General features: G+C 47.4%; 4 protein-coding genes across 9 annotated transcripts in view; 3 read left to right on the top strand and 1 right to left on the bottom strand.

The window, feature by feature from the left end:
- The first annotated feature begins 94 nt into the window (after positions 1-94).
- Positions 95-1,298, top strand: tmem97 (transmembrane protein 97). The gene is made up of 3 exons (XM_003977782.3): positions 95-242; positions 324-468; positions 897-1,298. Exons 1-3 carry the CDS (start codon positions 129-131, stop codon positions 1,160-1,162), a joined length of 525 nt encoding a protein of 174 aa, XP_003977831.1. The 5' UTR covers positions 95-128; the 3' UTR covers positions 1,163-1,298.
- A 218-nt stretch (positions 1,299-1,516) lies between these two features.
- Positions 1,517-9,532, bottom strand: appbp2 (amyloid beta precursor protein (cytoplasmic tail) binding protein 2). Its single transcript, XM_003977783.3, has 13 exons — positions 9,129-9,532; positions 6,909-6,997; positions 6,672-6,823; positions 6,431-6,554; positions 6,148-6,316; positions 5,975-6,064; positions 5,809-5,876; positions 5,633-5,738; positions 5,427-5,551; positions 5,199-5,284; positions 4,874-5,064; positions 4,627-4,792; positions 1,517-4,518 (listed from the first exon to the last, which is right to left on the bottom strand). The coding sequence occupies exons 1-13, from the start codon at positions 9,264-9,266 to the stop codon at positions 4,256-4,258; spliced, it is 1,767 nt and encodes a 588-aa protein (XP_003977832.1). The 5' UTR covers positions 9,267-9,532; the 3' UTR covers positions 1,517-4,255.
- A 379-nt stretch (positions 9,533-9,911) lies between these two features.
- LOC101076388 (protein phosphatase 1D) lies at positions 9,912-15,081 on the top strand. Its single transcript, XM_003977784.3, has 6 exons — positions 9,912-10,584; positions 11,305-11,533; positions 12,212-12,336; positions 12,491-12,672; positions 12,740-12,964; positions 13,085-15,081. The coding sequence occupies exons 1-6, from the start codon at positions 10,062-10,064 to the stop codon at positions 13,463-13,465; spliced, it is 1,665 nt and encodes a 554-aa protein (XP_003977833.1). The 5' UTR covers positions 9,912-10,061; the 3' UTR covers positions 13,466-15,081.
- Positions 15,082-16,699: 1,618 nt separating this feature from the next.
- Positions 16,700-24,751, top strand: part of brip1 (BRCA1 interacting helicase 1) — a 59,060-nt gene continuing 51,008 nt past the window's right edge. For all 6 annotated transcript variants that reach the window (XM_029843683.1, XM_029843682.1, XM_029843684.1 and 3 more), the window contains exons 1-10: positions 16,700-16,900; positions 17,089-17,209; positions 17,480-17,591; positions 17,706-17,933; positions 18,043-18,188; positions 18,398-18,526; positions 22,231-22,494; positions 23,976-24,197; positions 24,271-24,470; positions 24,544-24,676. In XM_029843683.1, coding sequence (XP_029699543.1) covers positions 17,117-17,209; positions 17,480-17,591; positions 17,706-17,933; positions 18,043-18,188; positions 18,398-18,526; positions 22,231-22,494; positions 23,976-24,197; positions 24,271-24,470; positions 24,544-24,676 — 1,527 coding nt within the window. In that variant the 5' untranslated portion in view covers positions 16,700-16,900; positions 17,089-17,116. The remainder of the gene's footprint in view (positions 16,901-17,088; positions 17,210-17,479; positions 17,592-17,705; positions 17,934-18,042; positions 18,189-18,397; positions 18,527-22,230; positions 22,495-23,975; positions 24,198-24,270; positions 24,471-24,543; positions 24,677-24,751) is intronic.

Genomic DNA, 24,751 nt, shown 5'->3' with positions numbered 1-24,751 from the left:
GCTGCCTCCGCGAGCCAATGGGATTCTTCCTGGTGCGCGGAGCGCGTGAGGCGTCCAGCACGGCTACGTGGTGAACTTTGAAGCTCCTCAGTCGAGTCTTTTGGAGTTGCCTTCGATCTCTGATCACAATGATCCTGCGCGTGCTAGAAATCCTCTTTTTTCTCTACTTTGCCTCTCACATTCCGATCACTTTATTTATCGATTTACAAGCTCTGTTGCCACAGCACGTGTATCCTCAGCAGGTGAGCGTCACTTACCTGCACAATAACCCCCCCCCCCCATGCTCCCCGTCACACTTTTATGACTGTTTTACCTGTCTGCAGCTGAAAGATGTCCTCAGGTGGTACTCTGACGAGTTCAAAGACCCGATGGTGGTGGACCCGCCGGAGTGGTTCAAGTCCTTCATTTTCTGCGAGGCCCTGATTCAGCTGCCCTTCTTCCCCGTTGCAGCTTACGCCTTCCTGAAAGGTGGGTGAACCTGGTCTTTCTTGATGGCTTCGGCCGTCATGCACGGGTCTTTTTTTAAAAACTGAACACTGTGCAGATAAAGCAACGTGGATTGGGCCCGGTTGTCGGAACCATCTCGCGCTAAACACTGACATCTGCTGGACACTGTTTGTCATTACAGATTATATTTATGCGTTTATATATATTTGTTGTTTTTCAATATATTAAATGAATCCTCTTTAAAGGTCGGATGCAACATTAACAATAACACGTTTCTCCACTACTCGCTAAACTTAAGGCCCACATTTTATACCTTTTATCATCACACGATAGAAATTAGCTTCGTTTCGTTAGTTTTATACCTTTACCTGTCTGGAGAATAGCAATAGTGGCAGTTAGCTATTATAGTAAAATCACAAAGTGTAATTCTACTTTTCTTTACCCCTCAGGCGGCTGTCGGTGGATCCGGACTCCCGCCATGCTGTACGCGGCCCATGTTGCCACCACGCTGCTCCCCATCTTGAGTCACATCCTTTTCCATCAGTTTCCCGGGAAGCCGCTGGCGGGTCCTCAGACGCCGCGGGAGCGCTGGCTGCTCTTCTCCATATACGTCCCGTATCTGCTGGTGCCGCTGCTGCTGCTCCTCACCATGCTCTTCTCATCCACCTACAACTCCGAGCGCAGGAACACCACCAGCAAGAAGAAGAAGAAGTGATTCGTAGCTGGTCAAATTTCCTTTTACTTTTAAGAGGTAATTTATAAATTTGTACATTTCAGTTATGAGTCACGCTGTGTAACAGTTCTTTTAATGAAAATGTCAATAAACAATCGGCACGGTTCATTTCTAAGTATTTCGTAGTATTTCCTTCATCTGCGAACCAGATATTTTAATTATTCTTAAATTTGTTTTTATAATTGCGTGCCTCACTATATTCTAGACGGAAAATATTGTTTTTAATTGAAGCTGTGTCAAAAAATACCAAATATTGGACCTAACAATAGCAAAAACCATCAATTATCAGCAAAGAATTGTAATTATATACACTTTGGTTAAGTAAATGTCAAAAAAAACTCCCAAATGTTCCTTTAATTCACATCACACAACAGCAGTTAAAGACAAATATTTTTAATTTTTTGTGTGCACTGTTCCTTTAATGTGTGAACACACGAGTATAACGTGGCGATACAACTTTTTTTTCCTTAGCTATCGGTGAAGCAATAACAGGACGATGGTGAAACGCCCCCTCATCACATTTAGTGGGGGGAGAAAAAAAAAATCACGATCAAATATATCTAAAACGTTTTAGTCCGTATTTCCCGGCGAGCTTCAGCTCGAACTTTTACATTCTGTCAGCTGAGCCCGTTTCTGTGGAGGAAAGCACCATAAACCTTAAATCTGTTCCGTCAGACCAGCTTGAGCTGAACAAGCCCCTTATTTTTATTCATTTTCACTGGAGAACAGAGAAGAAATCCACAGCAGAAGTTAACGATGGAGAATCTGATGCCAAAAGGGTTTGTTAAAAGTTCAGTTTCTCACTTAGCAGGAAGTGGTTCTGGATCCAAACTCTCAACTGTAACATTCATCCCACTTTTGTGTGTTGGGGGGGGGTCCAGTGCAGTCCGGTGATTTTCAGGAGGGGGGAGGCTGAGGAAGCCCCGAGGAAGAGCGTCTCATTCCTCAGCCGGAGCTTCTCTCGGTCCAAAAGAGAAATGGTGAGGCGGGTCCTGAAGGCATCACAATTGCTTGGTGGTGGTGGTGGGGGGGCTCATCCTGGAAATAGGAACATTTCAGAGAAACCCCATCGGGTTTCCTTCTACAGAGCTACAAATGAGCTTCACCTACAAATTAAACTGTTTCTGAAACCACCCCCCTGTACCCTACATCGTGCCCTCAATAGTGTGGACGCCATTTTGAAATGGTGTCCGAAATGTTAGCGAGCATCGCTGGACCCTATGTAGTGCGCTCAATGTATCCCACAATGCACTGCCAAAAGTAGCGTACAACCCATGCACCCCAACTCGGAAAATATATCCCATCAGCCTTTCCGGTATCACGTGACAATCAATGGCGGGTAAACAAGGAGAGATGACTTCCAAATGTATGTATTGTTTAACATTTCATACTAAAGCGTCAAAGCTGTTGTCCGAATGTGTGGACAACAGTGTGTGGTTTCGGAAACAGCCTAGGAGTTGGGGAATATATTTGATTTCAGCAGGTTTAGAGAGCGCCCCCAACTGGTGAGGCATCAGAACCTGGAGGAGCAATGTGGAATCTTTGCCCGGTACCTTTCCCTATTTCTACTGTTGGAAAAACCTGTGCTAAAACAGACGGTGCTGCAAAGCTCTGTCAATCTCTTGGAACATGATATTCCAAATCAAAACTCGGCAGCTCAACGTCTAAAGAAACAAAAACAATCAGCCGGCTGCTCGCAGAAAAAGCCGAGAGCGGACGCTCTCGAAAACCCGTCGGCGCTCCACAACTCTTCACAGTCACTCATCTACACGGAATTCAGCCTTCATGTTGACGAAACATTCTTGGACATGGTTCATCAGAATTCCCTCTGAAATGTCATCTTAATACTGGTGAGCTTTCCAAACGACCCCTGACCTCTCGCGAGGGCGACACCTGACGGCCAGAACGTGTGTGTGAAGGGATGTTTCCAGCCCTGTAGTGAAAGTAACCGATGGGAGACGTATAAACACAGAACAGTGGAAACAAGAGGCCAGAGGAGGGCGGGCGGCACCCCCCCCCCCCCCCCCCCCCCCACACACACACACACACACAGGTGCCTGTTCCAGTGCCCTTAAGGGTATCGTCTGTTTTAAGCACTTAAGACTCACAGGTCTGTGCGATCGCTGTGAGGGGGTGTAAGGCTGATAATCAGTGGAGCACCCAGATATTCACCTGTGTGCTGACACGTGCAGCGTCCTCCTCTTCCAAGGTCAGCCGCAGCCTTTTTGTCTAACAGAGGTTTTCCTTCACTCCCCCGGGAAGAAAAACACAAAAACACATACGTTTGGCGTTCTGATGGGGCGAGAACTAAACCGGACAATGACCACATCGGAAATGCGTATAAAAAAATATACCCACTGGGTCAGCGCCCTCCCGTGATCTCAGTTCTCCACTTTCATTTCCTGGCTAATAAAAACAGGTCTTTGACATAAACTTTAGGAGTACAATCTGCAGCAGTATTTTATTGTACAAGTGTCAAAAATATCCAACTTTTCCCACCCGTCCTCCGGTGTCGGGGCCGTGGGGGTGGGGGTGGGGGCGGGAGGATTTCACAGACGTGTTTGTGTGATCCAGATGCCGTCGAGTCCCTTCAGCGCTACACCGCTTTAAATATAAAAGCAAAAAAAAAAAAAAATGAAGATATTCCTAAACCGAACTGTAGAAGGCGAATGACACAGGATAGAAGGTCGTTTGTCGTCCCGTTTGTCCCGGAGGAAAGCAAACATCCACTCTGCTGCGAAGCCGCATCCCGTCTGAAGATGCGTGTTGGTGGCTCCTGTTGAGGTCTGATAGATCCTGTCTACATCTGCTGTGTGTGTGTGTGTGTGTGTGTGTGTGTGTGTGTGTGTGTGTGTGTGGGTGTGTACTGGCAGCTGCAGTGACCGTAAAGCCAACTGACTTTGTGGTGACGCCTGAATTTAAAACACGTATCACTAATAAACTGTGAGCAACTGAAACGTCACATTCGGGGCCTCCGTGTGTCCGGACCAGGCGAAAACCTCCGTGTCTTTGTTTTACTTTCCCTCATTAAAAAAAAAAACAAAACAAAACAACCAAAAATGGATAAAATAAAAATTAGCCAAGACACGGACGGGTGGGGCCCAGACTCTGCGCCAATAGAAAGGCTTGCACCACCTCCTGGGTCTTCTGGGGGGTGGTGTTGACGTCCTCCAGGGCGTCCGCCACGGCAAATTGCCGGTCCCTCAGCCGGTTCCAGTTGGACAGAACGTTGTGGTATTCAAACACCTTCTCGTAATTTCCCACCGAGTTGTAGAGCTTGATCAGGCCCCTGTAGTCGTACTCCAGCCCGCTGTAGCCCTCTCCGAAGAGCTTCTTACCTGAGGAAACCAGCACGATTAACATTTCAACCAATCTCCAGTTTCCCCACAATCACAGTAGGGCAGAAACAGACAAGTGGCCCCCCCCCCCACGCCCCCGACCCTGACCGATAGCGATGGAGCGCAGGTAGAGCCTCTCTGCGTCTTCGTACTGGTTCATGTCGTAGTTATAGAGGGACGCCAGGTGACCCACAGACAGGGCCACCTCGTAGTCTTCGTGGCCCAGCAGCTGCTCCTTAATCTGGATGGCTTTAATGTGCATCTCCTCCGCCTCCTGGTGGCAGGGAAAACCAGAATATATTCATTCGATTCAACGGACCAACGCCGGTGAACTCAAAGGAGCAAAGTAGCGCACCTTGAACTTCCTCATGGACTGATACAGGCGTCCTAGGTTGCCATAGTGTTTGGCTGTCTGGACGTTGAACTCCCCAAAGGCCTTTTTTGCCAGCTGCAGAGAGGAGAGATGGAGGTCGTGCGCCTCCTGAAGTAGACGCTCTTCTGTCTCCTTGTTGTGGCAGTCGATGGCGATTTCCTCCAGGATGAGAGCTGAAGAGCGCATGGCAGACACGTAAGACCGGGGGCCAAGATTGGCCAGCCAAAAGGAAAACGTTCTAAAAGAGGCTCCAGACGTCCTGGAATCTTCCACCTGGCAGAAGCCCGCACCTTTCCTGGAAACATACCTTTGACTCTCTTGGAGGAGGCCAGCAGCAGATGGTCCTCAGGCAGAATGTGAGTGATGATGTCTATGGCACGTTCTGCGTGGAATCTGGAGAACAAACAACAGCACAGAGAGGCGCTCCGCTTTAGCACACGGCTCGAAATGATCGTAGAACTCAGCTAGCACGTCGCGTGTGTTGTGAACGAGCGCGCACCACATGGCCCCGCCTCGGTGATTTGGTTGTACTCACAGCGCGTTGTCGAATTTCCCAGAGCTGTACTGGTGCACGTAGGAAGAGTAGGCCAGGTCCTCGTGGGCGGTGGCGACGTGGATGTTTTTCCCCCCGAACACGGACTGTCGGATGTCCAACGCCGTCTGCAATGGCACAGAAAGGAGGGAGCTTGAGCGCACCCTGGTCACCTGCTCGCCTTTATTACCAGCGGCGCTCGTGTTTACCTGGTAAATAGCGACCGATTGGCATATGTTGTCTACGTTTAATAAGTAAAATCCGTAGTCTAGCAGGGTGTCGGAGTACTTGGGATGCTTGTGTCCAAAATGTTCCCTGGAAGAGACAAAACATCCGTGGCAAGGCCTGATAACAAAAGGGGATAAACCCCACCACAGCAGGTTACCTCGCTAGAAACACCGCGTGTTTAATCAGCTGCTCCGCTTTCCTGAACTCCCGCTTCACGACGCAGGCCTGCAGCACAAACACGCGTCAAACATCACCGTCCGGCAGCGGCGTGCCCACAAACATTCTCGATCCGAGCTTTGAGAGACATTAGGAAGTGTGTGAACCTTGGAGGCCTGCCGGAGGACATCTACGACTACTTTGACGGGCAGCCCAGGAGTAATTTCCTTCATAGCTTCTATGCACCACCTGTATGCCTGGAAAAGCGGGAAGATTCATTCAAGCCTGGAATCCCAAGCTTTTTATTTTTAAAACCCGTAATAAACAAACCATTGCGCACCTCATCGTAGTGGCTTTTGGCGAAGAGCAAGGCACACAGCTCGCCATACAGGGCAGCCTTGTTGGCCTGGTGGCCGTGTTTGGCTAGTTTCTCCATGTACGACTGAGCAAGCTTGAAGGTCTCCTCCCCCAGGTGGTACTTACAGTTACCGTTGCGGACATGAAGCAGCCTGTGGAAGCAAAGGAGGGGAAAAAAAAAAAAACAACCCCAAAGCTGAGTGGGTTTGGAATTTATTTCCGGGACGCAGATGTCAACAGCCGTGAATAAATGTAGCCAAGCTGACCTGACGCAACATTCCACCGCCCGGAAGCAGTGGAGGATCTCACTGTGGAGCGTGCAGAGCTGCAGGCACGACAGAAACACCTTCTCTGCGTCTCCGTACCAGCCCGCGTCAGACAAGAAGCCACCTAGGACGAAAAGACATCAGTATCGCCATGGCAACTGGCGAGCAGAGCAATGGCAGCGCTCTCCAAACCAGTAAAGTCACAGCTCAAACTACGACCTTAGGCCGCCATCTGATTTACCGAGCACGAAGCCGAACTGGATCGCCTTCTCTTTGACGTGGGCGTCGGATTCGGAAATGTAGGAGCAGCGGCGGCTGAAGGAGTTCGCCAGGACAGAAGCCACCTTCACACCGTGGTCCATTAGGGCCTGGAAACAGTGGTGCAAGAGGTGTCTGCAGAGGGGGGGGAAACAGGTCAGAGGCTGGAGCCCAGAACGAGCGATATCCGGCGTGGACTTGACCTTAGTCACGCTCTTACCGTTTGTCCGAAGCCCGCAGCACTTTAGCGAACACCTCCAGCTCGCAGAACTCCCCCCCCAGTTGGCAGAGCCGGCCCTGCTGGTAAAGCTGAGCGAGAAAAGACAGGAGAAGAGGCGAGGTGAAGACGGAGACACTGACGACACAACAGCTTTAGTGGAGTCTGGAGGAACTCGCCGTTCAATTCTCCTGCGGGGTTTAGGACAGAGGGACGAGGTGACAACGGCCCGCCGTTCAAACAAAACCCCCAAAAATCTGCTGATGTCTGGTCCGTCATCAAAACGCACCGAGCTGGAAGATTTTTTATATGGCCGATGGAGTCTACGGGCCACACCGACGGCCTCAAAGACCGACGTGTGACGGCAACCGCGACAGACAGCCGCCACGCGCAGTTTTGGTCGTGATGTAACGGCGAGCCTGCAGCCACCCCGCAGGGCTCAACGGGGCACATGAACGGTGTCGCGCTCCAGCTGTTCCAAATCACAAGGTTCCCATTTTCCCCGATTAATAACGCGCGTTTCTCCCTCCCTCTCGCGCAGCCGTTCATTTCCTGCCTGAACGAAGCGCCTTGCTTCGCATGGGCTCTTTAAACGGGGCCACGCTGGTGGAAATGATGGCGACCAGCATGTGGAGTGAAACTGGGCTGCAGAGATTGACTGATAACATCCGGTTTCCTTCGAACGTGCAGGTTCAGCCTGTTCCGCAGCATCTCCGCATCACACCCCTCTCCGGTGACTTTGGATCGGCTCCGTTTACAGACGCAACATCAATGTGGGAACGACGAGCCAAAGGGTAACTCGCCTGGCCAGGAAATGTCTGTAAAACTTTGCATTCCAGCATCATAAATAGTTGCAACAACAGCAGCGGGACCTTATATCGGCGTTCCAACACCCGTCTGTCTGGGTCTCATGACACATCTCCCGATTCTGACCCTCAGTGGGGGTAGCTTGAATCAACCTTTTAACCTTATTCACGATACGGCTCTTTCCAAGATCTGCCTCAGGGAGCACGTAAATGCAATTAAGCATCATTACTGATTGATAAATCGTAAATATGCAGCCATATGTGGTTTAGAATTGTCAGTTGTGCCAGTTTAATGCACCCGTGGCTCATAATAACTACAACAAGTTCACTGTAAAGGTACTTCACAACAACGTGCTGGACGGGCTCAGAGATGACACCAGAACCACGGCAACCATCACTATTAATGACGGCGTTTTGACCGATCATCGCTTGTGCTGGTGTAGCAAGTCAAGTGGCGTCCCGCTGCGAAAGGCAACGTTTTCACCCCTTCCACTTGCCCTTCCATCTTGAGAGGGAGGGGGTGGACGGAGGGGAGGGGGTAAAAAGGAAAATTGGGATCCTGCCCAGGTCTCCTCTGTGTTGGCTGTGTGAAGTCAATACAAGACTCCTAGAAAATGACCTAGAACTGTTGTAAAAAACCAACCCGACACTGATCGTGTGTCGGGCCGATGGTCAGAAACAGGAAAGTCACGAGGCAGCGGACCCCCCCTGGTGGCTGGCTGCAGTAACAAAACAGGCCCATCCTCCGTTCTTTGAGATTCTCCAAAGTTAGAAGTCCAAAGTTCTCCTTTTAGATTTTCCACTGGGTGACTTTGGAAAAGTCTGTGTTGGGTTTGAGATATTTGTCGACCTAAAGACAGAGTAAAACCCACTCAGCACTGTGTCGGTAGCCGTTTGGACCTTGAGACTCCTAAAATCACCTCTACCCCATCTTGGTTGTTCCCATTTCAACATCTCTATCACGTTTTGTGTGTGTTTACGCGTGTTCTCGCAACTAAAATCAGAAACCAAACGCACCATTGTTTCACTGGAATCTCGCAACACTTTAATCAACCCTTTAACTCGCGCTCATGTGACTGGCACCGGCACATGCTCCGCTCAATAATTCGATTAGGTTGCGAATGATCTGCATAATCATCCGAAGGCACCGCTGACAAAAGCAGTCGGAGCCGAGCTGAGGTGGATTAGGGCCACGGATCACTCGCTCGTCCGAGCGCCCCTGTTGATGTAACACCGGCGCCGATCACCGCCATCCCGCCTCCGTTTCCACCAACGACCCGCTGTCCGGACCGGAACCGAGCTGGCACCCACCAAATGATTCTCCTAATTGACTTAGCAGCAGCATTAGCCACCGCATAAACCGTGCAGTTTCTCTGCTGTCAGTTAAAGCCGAGGCGTTTTAACCTCCCAATCTTACCTTATAATAGACATCGAACTGTATGTTTTCCGGGAGCGAGCGTATGTCCCTTCTTGATCGGCTGTAGTTGTCCACCACAGCCGAGATAGCGGTGTTGTACAGCGTCTCTGGGATCCATTCGAGCTCCATAGCAGCCATGTTGTTTTCCCTCTCCAAAAAATCCCCAGCAGCTCCAAACCTCCCCGACTCTCCCTACATTCGCTCCCTCGCCGCGACGAAAACGCTTCCACGGCGAGACCTCGTATAACATTCGACTCACTTCGTAGCGAGGCCACCAAATATCCCGGGCGCCCCTAAAAGCCTACGGTAGCTTCCATTTTTCGCCTTCCTCGCCAGTTATTCATCAACACACCAGTTCCGTGGCCCCGTCTTGACGCGCGTCCGCCTGCTGACGCGCTGACGTCATGGCGACCGCTCCATCGCCGAACAAAAATAACTAAATTAAAAAAAAAAAAAAACTGTTTTAAACGCACGCCGATAAACGTTTACTCCATGTGGTGTGTGCAGATAACGGCCTTTAACGACTTTGGAACATTTGCAGCATTCTGTCGAAAGTGTTCGTTTGTTTTTGCTCATATAGCCTCGCAGGTTCCAAACTGGACACACTTTGTGTTGCTCCGCAGCTTCTGCAGACGAGTTCCAGGACTGATAGAAGTCGACTTACCCCGAACACATCCGACCTAAAAACGTGAATACGATTCACGCGTTAAAACGGTAATTCGGGTGTTCGACCTATAGGGGGCAACAGCTCCAATTGTGCAGCCATATTTAAGGTGCCAGAAGAAGACTGCCCTGTGACGTCACCACGCCCGAGCATGCCTAATAAGCTCCAACATAAACAAAGGCAGGACGTTGCGTTAATTCATTTTTGCTGTCCTGTAAATATATGATAATAATATTGAAATCTTGGGGTGAGGATTATTTCTGGAAAAAATGGAAAACACAATAGTGGTGCGGGTGAGCGTTTTCACTGACCAAGGGGGGAGGAAATACATGGAAGATGTGACCGAGGTCGTCGTGGAACCCGAGCCGGGAGAAGACGAGGCGATGTCGGATGAGCCGGAGGATCGCCGTCGGGAAGAGGGTACGACCAGTTCTGTGACTGAGGACGAGCACGATGGGCAGACTGGAACTGAAGGATCCTCACTGGTGTCGAATGCACTATGTGAAACTGCGCGAATGGAAAATGCAGATAGTACAGTGGAAACCGTTGTATGTGGAGGTCAAAGCCCGCCGTGTGTTCAGCCCAGCCCCGCCGGTCGCTCCCGCCGGTCGGTGGCGTTCTTCGCCGTGTTTGACGGACACGGGGGCCGTGAGGCTGCACAGTTTGCACGGGACTATTTGTGGGAGTTTGTGAAGAAGCAGCGGGGCTTCTGGTCCGACTATGATCAGGAGGTGTGCTCGGCTCTGCGCAAAGGATTTGTAGCCTGTCACCATGCCATGTGGAAGAAGCTCCGTAAGTTTACAGACACACCAACTACTGACTGAAGACAAATGTCACCGACACACGTCGAGTACCATAGAACGCTACTAGAACCTGTAGATTAAATCATGCATTTTTTAGACCAATGTCAACGGTCACACGTTTTCATCTCATTACAGCAACGTTGGGACAAATAAATCCCAAGTGTTTAGCAACGTTTCTCCATCTAAACGTTAAACATTACTATTGTAAGTAGTTGGTTGCTTTAATCCTGACGTTCTCAGGCAGTTCATAGTTCAGGCATCCAAATGGAACAAAGGGAATATCAGTAATCATCCTTATCAAATCGCATTTCAGTGGACACAGAATCCTTTTAATGTTATATTGGCTTGGGACTTACTGTAGTCTAATCTGGTATTGATTTCATTGTCATTGTGTCAGAATCCAGGTGTTTGCAGTACCCACAGACACCGATAGTCTGCTCAGGTGTCTTCTTGAATATGTCCGGACATGTCAGCTGTTGCGCGTGCGTAAAGCGCATGTCTGGTTTGGAGTGCGTAAGGAAGACGTGCTGCAACACAAACGGTGTGGTGGCGCTGGGTTCAGCACACCAGAGAGACCAGCAGCAGATAAAACTAATCTGATTCTTTATTTTTTTTATTGCAGTACCATCCACTAAAGAATAAACAACCATCTTTTTTTGCGTTGTGCTCGCCCTATATTTATTAACACACGCTGATTTACTCTTTTTAGCTGAGTGGCCAAAGACTCTCACAGGCCTTCCGAGCACATCGGGCACCACAGCCAGCATAGTGGTAATCAGAGGAAATCGCATGTACGTGGCCCACGTCGGGGACTCTGCTGTGGTTCTGGGGGTCCAGGATGACCCTTCGCTCCCATTCATCAGAGCTGTGGAAGTCACACAAGACCACAAACCAGAACTACCTAGAGAGAGGGAGCGTATTGAAGGTTTGGGAGGGAGGTAAGACCTGGCCCAGTACCCCCACAACTTCCCTTATCAACAAGGATACAATACAAAAGAGGTTCTACTTTGGGTGATAGTATCTATCACACAGTCGTTTGTCTCTCCGCTTATAAGATGTGGTAGTGATATGTTTCTCACTCAGCTTGTTATAATTAATGTATTTCCCTGATCTCTGCCTATTCTCTCCTCTACCTCTCCTCCCTCTCTACCCAGCCCCCCCATCAGCAGGAGGGTCCCCCCATATGAGCCTGGTCCTGCTCAAGGTTTCTTCCTGTTAAAGGGGAGTTTTTCCTTGCCACTGTTGCTTGTTGGGGGTCAGGTGCTGGGATTCTGGAAAGCGCCTAGAAACAATTTTGATTGCAACAGGCGGTATATAAATAAAGATTGATGGATTGGCGAGACGGCAACACGAAATTCTGCTCACGTCACAGTAAATTCCCCCACTTTTTATGGCTAATTTAAAAGCAGACCGTTATGTCAAGAGGACAGTGTCTTTGTAACTAACCAAGTATGTGTATTTAACAGAATGTTGCCTTCACTGGCTATTTTTAATTTCATTTTTTATGCCAACTCATCCACCGAGCGTGTTGAAGAAAAGGCACACCCTGTGCTCTGTAATAACTACCATATTCTGATTAAATAGTGCCCTCTGTCTTTGCTGCCGTCTGTCTGCAGTGTAATCAAGAAATCTGGAGTGAACCGTGTTGTGTGGAAGAGGCCGAGACTCAGTCACAACGGTCCCGTCCGCCGGAGCACCGTCATCGACCAGATCCCGTTCTTGGCAGTAGCCCGGGCGCTAGGTAGAAAAAGAAATCAGTCACAGAAACATTTCAGCCACAATTGTTGAATAATTGGGACTAAACGATGTTTTGAATAGCGTTTAATTCAATATTGTGTCATTTCATCACTCGCCCACATGGACTGTAATTATTACTCGCGTTTTCTCTAAAACAGGAGATCTTTGGAGCTATGACTTCTACAGCGGGGAGTTTGTAGTTTCTCCCGAGCCGGACACTAGCGTAGTAACTCTCGACCCTAAGAAACACCGCTACATCGTCCTGGGAAGCGACGGTCTGTGGAACATGGTGCCACCTCAGGAGGCCATCTCCATGTGTCAGAACAATGATGAGACAATGGTGCGTAAAGCTCAGAGAAACCTTGAGCTATTGTTTTTGATTCTCACCCTCTCGTTTTAACCTACAGGCACCGTGTGGGGTGTCGAACGCTCGGCAGCTGGTCAGTCACGCCCTGCTGCGGTGGCGCCAGCGGATGTTGCGTGCTGACAACACCAGCGCCATTGTGATCGCCCTGCAAGAGCCCGGGGTAATCCAGGACACCCTGAACGATGAGGAGGTGCTGCTGGACTTATCCAAGGTGTCCCAGTGTCCTTCCACCTCTTTGTCACGTGCCGACACTCCTCTCCTTCAGGTGAGCACACAGTGAGGCTGAGATGGACTGTCCTCCTCTAACGCCTCGATGTCATTTGTGTGTTCATAGGAGAGCATTTTTAAATCCGTGGGCATGACTTTTTACCCCGTTCTTCCACAGCACTCGCCAGAAGAGGAAACTCTGGCCACATGTGAGCTCCTTCCTGCCCTGGAGCGACAGGATGGCCTGTCTGAAAGCAACAGGCTGTACCGCAAGAACCTCGCTGATCCATTCGCTCTGAGTCCGCTGTGTCCAAACAGCAGCTCTGAGCTGCCCGGTCAGTCCAGTCCGACCAGCAGGACACTCGGCAGCAGGACCCCCAAGAGCAAACGAACTACTGGCGGATCTCCGTCGCCGGGCCGAGCGGCTAAGAGAGCTCGGTGCAGGACCGCCGAGAGGCCGCCACTGGTCCAACGCAACGCAGAGAAGAAACAGAAGGAGTCTGCTAACGTGTCCACCATCCTGCAGCGGCACAATAAGTCCACGGTGTGCGTGTGTTGAGTCAGAAAGAACAACCCGTCGCTCGCCTCAGGGCTTCGACCCTCATCTCCAGTTGAGTTTCTCCTCTCGTCCTTCTGCACATTCTCACTTGTCTTTTATTCTCTCGGTCAAAGTTCCTCCCATTCAGAATCACACGTGTGAGTCATGGAATAAATACAACTAATGATGCTGGTGTAAATACTCTGAATTTTATAGGTAAATTTTGAAACGTAGGTCAATATGTTGTTTTAAAATATATATTATATATTTTTATACTTTGTACTGTATGAGAAATTCCACTAGCTCCACCACAGCTTTGCTCTCCTCCTCACTCTCCATTCACACACCCTGTGTTCAAACATATTTATGTTTTAATTATTCACTGGCGATTCCTGTCGGATATAAACTGAAGGTGCTGCTACAGTCACAAATCATAAGCTACTACATGTTGTGTATTGATATATACAATAAAAATAGGGATCCATAGGATTTTTAATGTTTGACTCTTTGTACATTTGACAGTGAGGGTCTGAGTGATGCAGTGTGCTTTTTATTCTCAATTGCTCCGCGCTGTCTCCGAACAATGTTTTAATTTGGTGTTTGTGACTCTGCCTGGGCCCCCCCCCCACCCTTCCACCCAGCAGGCAGTCACGACAATGCCTTCCAGCAGCCTTTTAGAGGCTGTCCTGTATGTGTCTTAAGAACGGGCGTCTCCCTCTGAACTTGTTAAAGCTTCCCTTGGTTCTGAAGGGGACCAACACAACCCTGATGTTTACAACTCACGTTGGCGGTGATGTTTTATTTGCTGCCCGGCTTCTGTTTGGGGTGATGTCATTTTAAGCCTGGCCATGCGTCTGCGATAATGTGGGGAACGCTCCCATCTCATCCATGTCGGTCCCTACGGACGCTGTTTCACTTTGTAAGTCCATCCTGGTACTATTTTTATGTTCTGTTGAGTCTGATGGAGAGGTCCCTGAGCCATTGTCCCTCCACGCTGCACCTGCAGTAAGCACAAGGCTCATCTGGAAGTGAATACACTCTGCATGGATTTTCTACCAGAATACTTTTGCACTATTAAGGTGACCTTTGTCATCTTTAAAGGGAGTTTGTCTTTTCCCGAGAACAGAAGTGATCCTGCAAAACAAAAACTTCAAAATCAACTTTTAATTGAAATGAAATCCTCCTTCATTTGCCTTGGAGGTTAACCAACAAGGCTGCACATGATTTTTCCTGGAATGGTTTTGTTAGATGTCAGTGTTTTTATAAGTTCACTGACATACACGGGCTGTCTGAGTCTTTGTAAAACCTTTTGTTACATGATTTATTTTCATGAAGTGCAATTCCTAACATGATTTTGTAGCATTGTGGATTGGTTCAAGAATATTGTATTATTCTAATTATTATATTTGTTTGCAATATAAGAGGATTGATGATGTTCCTGTATGACATTATTGGGCTAAAAATACCTGTATGACTTAATATTATTTTTTGAGTAGACTGCTTAGTTACTTCCCTGATTCAGTTGGAACTGCTAACAGCATCAAACGCATGTATACAGTGTAAATGTGAAGAAATAAAAAACAAAAACACCTGGAAATGAACCTATTTAAATAAAACAGTAGCTCTTTGAACCTGTACCTTGATTCTGATTCAGTTTTAACTTGTTATTTTGCTTTTCTTTGCACATTGATGCACCTGACTATAATTTCACTTTTTTTTTTTTACCCTTTCAGGTGTTATAATTATTCTATTTTCCCATTCAGGTTTTCACTTAAGACCTGCAGTCTGTGAACAGCTTCTGAACGTGCTGGAAACAATTAGGACAATATGTTATAAAAATAAACTGGTATACCGTTTACATGTGACAAACTACCACTTTTTCATGAAGGTGCTTTAACACTCTGATCTCACTTATTTTAAATGTCATATCCTAAGGCAAGAATGCAAACAAAAAGAAACAACCCTATGAATACTGTTCATGGGACGGGGGCCTGTTTCAGAGATGAGGTGAAACTCCTGAGTTAGTCAATACGGAGATGAGGGAAACTTTGGTTCCCTGTCACATTTAGCCTACTTATCAACCAGATTTGAGTTTAACAAGATCAATATTATTTCTGCCTGTGGAGAGAGACAACATGTTATGAAAGAACTTCCTGACCCCTCTGGAGCCTCTGGTTTCTCTGTGGTTGTCTGCTGACCCAGACTGTTTAACCTGGAATTCATCTGGAACTAATGGGGGCATTTCGGTGTCAGGGTTGCATGTATTATCTCTCACGTTTTCCTGCCATTCCAGTTTATTTTCCCCGTTGTTTTCTGCACTTTTTGTTTTTGCCACCGCACTTGTCTGGGTAGCGTCGCAGGCGTATCTTAGCAACAGTGACTGCGCTTTCTATTGGTCAAGAGATCTGCTTTCTCGTAGCAACAGTGACGCCGCAACATATTGATGTCTCATTGGTCAACAAGAATAAAACTATTTTATTAATCCAATAAAGGACGTGTCGCTAAGTGTCCGGATACCGTTGTCCAATTAACTCGATCAGAATTTTTCTGCCACTCGAGGTCTTTTGCGGCTGACGCGGCATTTAAAACAAACAAACAAACAAACAAAATATGTTCACATTCTGCATAGGGCAAATCTTGTTGTTTGCGTTCGGATGATAAGGCTTTTTAAATACTTGTACACGTGCAAAATTCGGGGTAACTTTGATTCAAAGTTAATTGACCGAACACTTAATTGCTGTCCTGAAACCGAAAATCTTGACTTTGACGGCTCAGAGTTGGACAATCTCTGGACGTTCAGGTTTTGATTGATGTGTAAACGTCACTTCCGTTATATACACGGCTCAAGTCAAGTCAGCAGGCGATATGTGCTATAATGGTTCCAGAATAAAAGTCGTCCGTAAATAAAAATCCCAATTGTTTTAATCCAAATCCAAATTAATTTTCAGAATTTTAGGGCAATCCACTATCAATTTATTTAAAAAAAATCCATATTTGTTTTCACAGAAAGAAACTACATATCACTAACCCTCATCGTTCATTCGACGTTTCCGATAAACCGGCCTTCCTTGACTTTTCACGAGTTTTCATCCGTTTCCTATCTTAAACCTGTCCATTCTTCAAAAAGTCGAAGATAGGAACGTAAAATGTATTTCCACTAACGAATGCTGAAGCATGACGATGACCCTTTTTATGGACTTTATTTTGAAAATCCCGGAAACTAGCTTCGAGCTTGATATGTTTGACTTCCTGTCGGTCACAATAACATTGTAAGGGCGGGAAGACACTTTGGAATAGTGAAATGAAACTTAGGAACGTGTGCTTGCCAGACCGATTTACTCAGAACAATGTCTACGGTTTAAAATTACGCATGATTGTCGGAATAATATCTGTAAAAGTTAGTATTTAGTTGTTGATAGGTAGTTCGTAATAGCAAACTAGAGTCGCAAACGTCAGGTAGGTGACACCTTCAAGTTCTGACTGGCACATAGGGAAATATGAGGTTTTCCCGACAAGAATTTGATTAGATTTATTACCCGTGTTGCAGTATAAACTGACATTATGGGATACATTTTACAGAACATGTCTGCTCATGTCCGTGGTAATCTACTGGTTTATAAGAAGTGTGTTTGTTTTCCCATCAGTGTTCTTGAAAGGCAGGAAGAGAGAAAAATGCCTGCATCCCCACTGGAGTACACCATCGGGGGGGTGAAGATCCAGTTCCCCCGTAAGGCCTATCCTTCACAACTGGCCATGATGAACTCAGTGAGTGTCATCCTCCAGCACCTGAACCAGCCAGTCAAGAAAGCGCATTAAACACACCTTTTTCCATGATGAAACCAGTGAATCGTTGAGGTTTTGTTGTTCACATACTCATCATCTTTATAACAGCCAACAGTGGGGTGTATGTCTCTATTACCCCCGTTCTTTTCTTAAAATCTAGAAAATAGCCATAGAAATCTGGTCGTCACTCCTAAATTTTCCAGTAACAAGAACCTCTGTGATTATAACAGACATCTTAACATCTTTTTGCAGATCATACGAGGGCTGAACACGGGGCAGCACTGTTTACTGGAGAGTCCTACAGGAAGCGGAAAGAGCTTAGCCTTGTTGTGCTCGACTCTGGGCTGGCAGCAGGCTCAGTATGGTTAGTGGAAAGGGTTGAAGCTTTGCCTTGAACCTCATAGAGAGAGATTCTTTAAAATTTGGTGGATAGAGGCTGCTGCTTCTTATTTGACCGTCTTTCTGTGTTTGATTTCAGTGAAACTGCAAGAAGGCAGGAATCCCGTGGGGGAGAAGGGATGGACAGATAAAAGTTTTGGAGACTGTAAGAAGTTGGATGGAACCAACTCCTCCTGCCAGTGTGTCTGTCACAGAGCCAACGTCGGTGCCTCGGCTACAGCTGCAGACACACCTGCTGTTGTAGACCTGACTGTGTCACCCTGCAAAGAGTCAACCCTGCCACCTCCTGCAGCAGCAGCAGGACAAAGTATGTTGCTGCTGGCAGCAGCAGCAGAATTAGGATGGACCAGATTTGTATTTTTAATTAATAAACCTGTAGTCCAGCCACTTCAAAGCAATTTTCGTGTTGTGTTCAGGGCCTTCATCTGAGGGAACCCAGGCCAAAAAACCTTCTCTGGCCTCCCGCCTGTCTCAGAAGTTCCAGGTGTTCCGAAAGTCTGCGCCTGAGGAAGATGATGATTTCCAGCCAGACAGAAAACGCCTTCGCACTCCAGAACAAAAGGTACTCTCTGATGCATTCCGAGACTGAATTCCCCCCACAAAATTCTAAAATAATCCCACTTTACCTAATAACACTGCTGTTTGTGGCTGCTCCTCCTAAACGTGCTATTTTATCCACCTGCTTGATAGATTCCTGTACCGTGACTAAGATCAAATGAAGCTGTTGTTTGTTTTAACCAAAGTTGAAGCTTTCCTTGATCCGTTCCCCAGAGCTGTAAGAGGCAGCGCCTGGAGCAGGGAGTCATATTCATAGATGATGATCAGGAGCCCGAAAATGTCAGCCCTGGTCCCCTGAGTTGGACAAAAAGCCAGAAAGCTGGGATGGCGTCACCTTGCTGTGTGAGTAACATTACCATTATTACACCAACATGTGCGTACGACTTTAATTACACCCCCTGCTTGGACGACTCTGGTACCAACCTTCACTTTCACCGCTTGGGGGCGCTAAACGTCTTCACGTTGAATGGTTCTGAGAAATGCCTTATGCGATTTTTAAATTATGCATGTTCACTCTTCTGCTATGACGTCACGGGGTTCTGATGTTCACAGCCAGAGACTTCTTTACGACCAAGCACATCTAGAAATATTATTGGGATTTATATTTTTGCTCATAGGAATGTAGCTTCCGCCCTGGCTGGAGTCACCGATGTGATCGTACATTTTATCTGGCCCAGGATTGACAATCGAACATGCTGACGCGTCCTAATGTTGCACCGGTGTCCTGCCTGAATTTAGAAACTGTGGACAGTGTTTTGTGGAAAAAGAGGTGGAAGGAAAGTGAAGTCGAGGAAGCTCCAGTTTCCCTGCAGCTACATGATCCGGGCTCTTTTGTCCCGCGAGCGCTGACTGACGGCCTGAAAGGGGCTCTTTGAAGCAAGCTCCAGTTTTAATTAAGAGGGTTTGCCTCGCCTGGGCCGCTGATCTGTGAAAGCCACGGGGATAAATATTGAATGGGGTTCACCCGCTGGTTACTGCGCCCGAGGGATAAACAGGTGCTTTGGAGGGCAGATATTTGCCAGGGCCTCTACCTGCACAACATGGTCCTGTTGGGGAGGAGGAGGAGGGTGTTTGGTGTCATGTCTTCTGAGGGTATCGGCTATAGAAGCGCAACCTTATTGGAATGAATTCCAAGCCCTTGAAAAGCTGTGGAATGAGGAGCAAATTGGTGTCCAGTGAGAGGCGCCAGTGATACCGAAGCGATCCAATACCTGCGGCCCCTCAGTGGCCTCCGACTGCCCGCCCCCCCGGAGTGTGAGATTTCCATCTCTCAGGTGTTGGCAGGGTGTAATTCAATAGAAACCTACCTGTGAATATTCGGAGGTGTTCAGTAACACCACTGACCTCTGTTCTGCCAATTCAAGGAAGCTTTAGCTACTGCATACCCTTCCCGCCCTGGCAGTGGCGCTGCAACAGGAACTTACCTGCGGGTGGAGGCCAGAACCCTTAATAAGATCCTCAAAAAACAAGTGTTTTGGAAAAATGTCACCGGTTGTCACAGTTTAAATGCTTTCAGCTTTACAAGATGTTTTTCTTCTGCTTCTATATCCTTAAAATGATGGAAGGAAGAGCCAGAATCTCACCCGTGACTGACTTGTCCGTCAGCTGCCGCGTTACTAACTTTCCTCCTTGATAAATTATTGGCCTTAACGCCATTGTTAGCAATCTGCAGACTTGCTAATGTCAACAGTTACTTTTTCCTGGCTCTTTTGCGTTGTTTTGCAGCAAGAGCATGCGGATCTCAAACCATCATCAGCTGCCCTCATTGGCCTAATCTCCTCTTTTGCTTCTATTTTAAGCTAATATTAATGGAAATCAGTGTTTATTTTCCTCCCGTACAGACATCTTGGAACCTAAACATCGGGGTGGTTCTGCGCTGAAAGGCCTGGTATGTTCCGAGCTGGCGTCCTGTCAGCCCCCTTTTGCCAGTTATCTGCATTCCTTTCGAGGGATGTCTGCTCGGTGCAGCGAGGCCGGGCTTGGAACCTTGTTGTTCTGGCATCTCAGGGAGGCAGGCGTGTAACAGGATACTCTTGTGTCAGCTGTTTCCTGCTGTAGCATTTGACAAGGGCCCCTATTCATCAGCACGGCCTTTTACACCACCCCTCCTCCCCCCACCTGCCAATGAATAAGTAATTATTGGCCATCTTAGGGCAGGATATTTGGATGGCTCTTTTTAATGTGGCGGCAGCAGGTAAGGTGATCAGGCCCAGGGCCCAGGCTGCAGAGCGTGACTGTTCCAGAGGAGAAAGGTAACTTGAACTGGTGTTGGGGGCCCTGCAGCACCTCTGTTTATTTTGCACGTTGGCTCAGGGCTCGTTATCCCTCTTAACTCTGAGAGCCAGCTCTCTAAGGGCTGCCTGTGGCCTGCACTCCATCACACATTGTAATATTTGATGGGCAAACACGCTTGGAAAATCTGAGCCGGTGGGTAACCGGAGCCACTCGTCTGTCGTCAGGAGTCCTACCTTCCGATCCCCGTCTTAAGGTGTGATGCATCCCAGAACATACCGCTCATTCTTACGGGAATGACTCGGGTCATTTTAGATTAACTGATAGACATCTAAAAGTCAGAACGTCCTCAGTGTCATCACCAAACCTTTAACATATTTAATTTCTGCCAAGCTTATTGTGAATATCTGCATAGATTTAGAACAAGGAAAAGCTTCGTGCATTTAAACAGCAAGATATTTGTTCTGTATTTTATGTTGATCATTTTCATCAGCTTTTTTTTTTTTTTGAATTATTATAGGATTTTGAGACTCAACTCTACATAGCAGGATGTGAGTGTGACAGAATAGATGGATAAAGAATGTGATTTGAGTGACATAAACTCCTCCTCTCGTCTAAAAATTCATATATCCAACTATAAAGAACAACCAAAGCACAAAAATGAGTGAAACAGAAACGCTGTGTGCTGTTTCACATCATAGAATGAATTGTTTTTGCTGTTTTTCATTCGATAAGTGAAGAATTAACGCATTAATTAATTAATGTGGTGGCATTAAGGCGCGTTTGAACCCCTCCAGCTACATTTTAGGAGACGGCAACAAAACCTGCACCTTAAACAAAACCCCTTAAGTTCATACGTTGGATTTATTATTGGTGATATTTTTTAATTACATCATGCCAATTTTCAAAATGTTAACATTATGTAAATGACCTTGCACACCATTGATGCAGTGCTGCCCAAATTATGATGAGGATGCATTTACATTTAGAATTTTAATGACTACAGTAGTGAGAAGTCACATCCCATCGACACTTTCTGCAAAAATGAGCCACACAGGTTGCTGAGAGTTCCCCAAAATGTATTTTTAATTAAAGTAGAAAGCCTATTAGTGATTCTAATCTATTTTATTTGGATTGGGTAAATTAATTTAAGGAAATAAACATGTGAATTAGTGTCAAGTACTTGACCTGGTAAGTCTAATAGAGGCCTTTAACATTTACTACTGGACAGTACTGGAGAAGCCTGTGATTTGACTGACAATGAATTTCCAAAGAATGTCCCACTTAAAAGGGTCCCAAACATAAGCAGGATCAGTTTCATAAGTGTTGTCATCTACACTTGACCTGTGGGGCGGGGTGGGGGTATCGCCACGTCACCCAGTGGCCCATCGTGAGGCGGCTAGATTTTCTGGGCTGTCACAATGGCGTTCTATCGTGTTTCAGATTCAAAAGGTCACCTTGTGCGGAGTGACAGGACACCTTATGTATGGATACAAATTCTTTATGCTTCCCTGTGTGTGTTTCAAAAGTATTGGACACCGGCTGTCAGCCTGTTCAGGCGGCGGATAATAGCGGTGAGCTGATGAGCCACTTGTTGTACATGAAGTATAGTGATGGATTGAAATATATATGTACAAACAGACATTGCATGCCACTTTTCTTTGTTTTTTATCTGTTTTGAGACCTCAGCATAATAATAACAGCAGCTCTGTGACGGGCTTCATTTCATTTACCAGATGTTAGAGCTGCAGTGAATGCTGCGTTGTAACTCCAATATATAATTTTCTAATACGTGACCCTTTTTCTCCACACAGGCCGCTGGCCCCTGCACACAGTGCTCATGTGCGTCCAAAGACGGTGCGAAGGACCAAAACAGCAACCGGAGGGTTCCCAAGATCTTCTTCGGCACTCGCACGCACAAGCAGATCACTCAGGTTGCCCATGAGCTGAGGCGCACCGTCTACTCCAAAGTGCCCATGACGATCTTATCGAGCAGAGACCACACCTGTGTCAATCCGGAGGTGGCGCCCCACTCCAAGCGCAATGAGCTCTGCAAGGAACGGCTGGAGGCCAAAGACGTGAGGAAGAAATCAAACGCCATGCGTGGCCAAGGCCTTTTCATCACACACCTCGCAGCATTTCAGACCACATGCTTTGAGATAAAGTCAAAATAAGTAGTGGTATTTATTGATAGGCTGCCATTCAAACCCACAAAAAGCAGACTCTGAAAGGATTAATACCTTGTTATCCAGGCACATGTAGAAAAGTACCGGTCTATCTCAGGCCATCCTGTTGCATGCGTACCCCTTGAAAGGTACCGCCTGCATGTATGCTTTTGTCCACCGCCACCCCTCAGGGACTGTATTGCCTCCCTCTGGAGTGTTCTGGACTTGAACTTTGTGGTCCCAACAGCGGTCTTTACCTTAAACACACACCTCACACCCTCGCGTCATGATAGATCTTTACGACAGATTTCGCCCTGTAACAGAAACCTGCAGCTAACTACCGCCAGCAGACAATAATGCCGCCTCCCAGCAGCAATTACGCTGCTACAATATCCACAATTGGTCCAGCAGGCTCCTTTTGACACACTGAAATGTCACAGAGCATTGGGGGAGCTCCTTTTCCAGAGACATGAGACACTTGTTGACCCCCCGTACTTTCTACAGTGGAGGCGCCTACTGTAATGGTGACAATTACACTGTCATTAGTGGTGTTTGCCTCCCATGGCAATTGTCTCACTTTGTCACATGAAATAAGTGGCCTAGTCGTAACCCCTCACTGGAGTCTCCATCACCTCAGGGTCTAGTCTCGTCAGCGTCAGGTTACCACCCTGCACGGAGGCGCACTGGCTTGTAAGCAGGAGCAGACATTGTCCAACCAGTGTCTCCTAAAACTGCCATAAATGTGTGCGCAGCAGTTAATCCACCCAACTCCTCTTTCACCGAGCAGACGGGGCTCGCTGTAAGCAAAGTGTCCCAGCTTAGCACGTGATTACGGGTGGAGATGTGATCCATGGATTATAGCTTTGTCTGGAGGTCCCTGGCTCCACTGATGTACAGTATTAACTGCGTATTACTGCGTCACCTGGAGCTGATGAATTCATAAAGGACAGGGTGGGACATCTAAAGAGTTTGACAGAGTAATTGTGTCCCGGTACATGCGATTGCTTACACCTCTTTTTTTTATTCAAAGTATGAGTGTCAGCACATGATAACCTCTACAATAGCTGGAATACCCCATCAGAGGTTGCCTCAATACTGTCTGCCACCTCCGCTTAATCCTGAAACTCTAGATGGGAAGAGAAATGTAACACACTGGTTAGCTCAAGTACGGTAGAAGACAGTAGCGAAACTTTGTCACCACGGTTTCCTGTTGAATTTGACTTGAAATGTCAGCAGCAGGTACATAGAAATGTCACTGAACAAAACAAAAATCAACATTTTAATTATTTATTTTGAGCAGGTTCCCAATGATTTCCTGTAAATAGCTAACGACGGCATGCAAAACGACACCTCTTACACTGCTGAGTCCATTGTCTCTCTCTTGTGTGTTACAGGGCAGGTCGTGCCGCTACTACCATGGTGTCCAGAAAATGGGGGAACAATACCTGCTACAACAGGTCCATGGGGTTTCTGAGGCCTGGGACATTGAGGACCTGGTTTCTCTGGGCAAACGTCTCCGCTCCTGTTCCTATTTTGCTGCCAGAGAACTTATGGCGGAAGCTGTCATCATCTTCTGCCCCTACAACTATCTGCTGGACCCACTGATCAGGGAGAGCGTGAGTTTGAAAGAGCAGCTTGGAGATATAGCGACGGTAGAGGACCGGATGTGATTTAGCATCTGCCTTCTAGATGGATATCAACCTCTCAGGCCAAATCCTGGTGCTGGATGAAGCCCACAACATTGAGGACTGTGCAAGAGAGAGCGCCAGCTTCACCGTAAACTACGACAGCCTCCTGGCGTCTAGGGACGAGCTGGAGAGCATGGTCAAAAACAAAATCAGAGAAGCCAAGCACGAACCTCTGCAGAACTTCTGCTACAGCCTGATCAAGTCAGTGAGGCGACACTTTGAAACCCTGACGTGTGACGCGTTTTCTCTTAGCGCCTTTTTCTTTACGCCGCAGCTGGATCCAGGAGAGCCAGAGCCTGATGTCTGAGCGAGGATACGAGAGCGCCAGCAAAGTCTGGAGTGGGAGGGACATCGTCGGCATCTTTCACACCCTGGGCATCACTGATGCAACCTTTAACATGCTGAAGGTGCAGCTAAGATCAACAAGCTTTAGAACACCATTCGAGGTCGGATATCTTAGCATGATTAGCACATCTAGGAGG

Source organism: Takifugu rubripes, chromosome 11, assembly GCF_901000725.2.
Source record: "Takifugu rubripes chromosome 11, fTakRub1.2, whole genome shotgun sequence".
Classification (NCBI taxonomy): domain Eukaryota; kingdom Metazoa; phylum Chordata; class Actinopteri; order Tetraodontiformes; family Tetraodontidae; genus Takifugu; species Takifugu rubripes.
Note: the sequence above shows the minus strand (reverse complement) of the source record. Positions and strands in the feature narration are given on the sequence as shown.

Excerpts from the sequence above, each read along its gene's own strand:
- tmem97 (XM_003977782.3), top strand. The coding sequence starts at position 129 with ATGATCCTGCGCGTGCTAGAAATCCTCTTTTTTCTCTACTTTGCCTCT. Across the intron at positions 243-323 it reads AGCACGTGTATCCTCAGCAG|CTGAAAGATGTCCTCAGGTG; the intron begins GTGAGCGTCACT and ends ACCTGTCTGCAG. Across the intron at positions 469-896 it reads AGCTTACGCCTTCCTGAAAG|GCGGCTGTCGGTGGATCCGG; the intron begins GTGGGTGAACCT and ends TTTACCCCTCAG.
- appbp2 (XM_003977783.3), bottom strand. The coding sequence starts at position 9,266 with ATGGCTGCTATGGAGCTCGAATGGATCCCAGAGACGCTGTACAACACC. Across the intron at positions 5,877-5,974 it reads TCCTCCGGCAGGCCTCCAAG|GCCTGCGTCGTGAAGCGGGA; the intron begins GTTCACACACTT and ends TTTGTGCTGCAG. Across the intron at positions 5,552-5,632 it reads AATCGGTCGCTATTTACCAG|ACGGCGTTGGACATCCGACA; the intron begins GTAAACACGAGC and ends GTGCCATTGCAG.
- LOC101076388 (XM_003977784.3), top strand. The coding sequence starts at position 10,062 with ATGGAAAACACAATAGTGGTGCGGGTGAGCGTTTTCACTGACCAAGGG. Across the intron at positions 10,585-11,304 it reads TGCCATGTGGAAGAAGCTCC|CTGAGTGGCCAAAGACTCTC; the intron begins GTAAGTTTACAG and ends TACTCTTTTTAG. Across the intron at positions 12,673-12,739 it reads AGAACAATGATGAGACAATG|GCACCGTGTGGGGTGTCGAA; the intron begins GTGCGTAAAGCT and ends TTTAACCTACAG.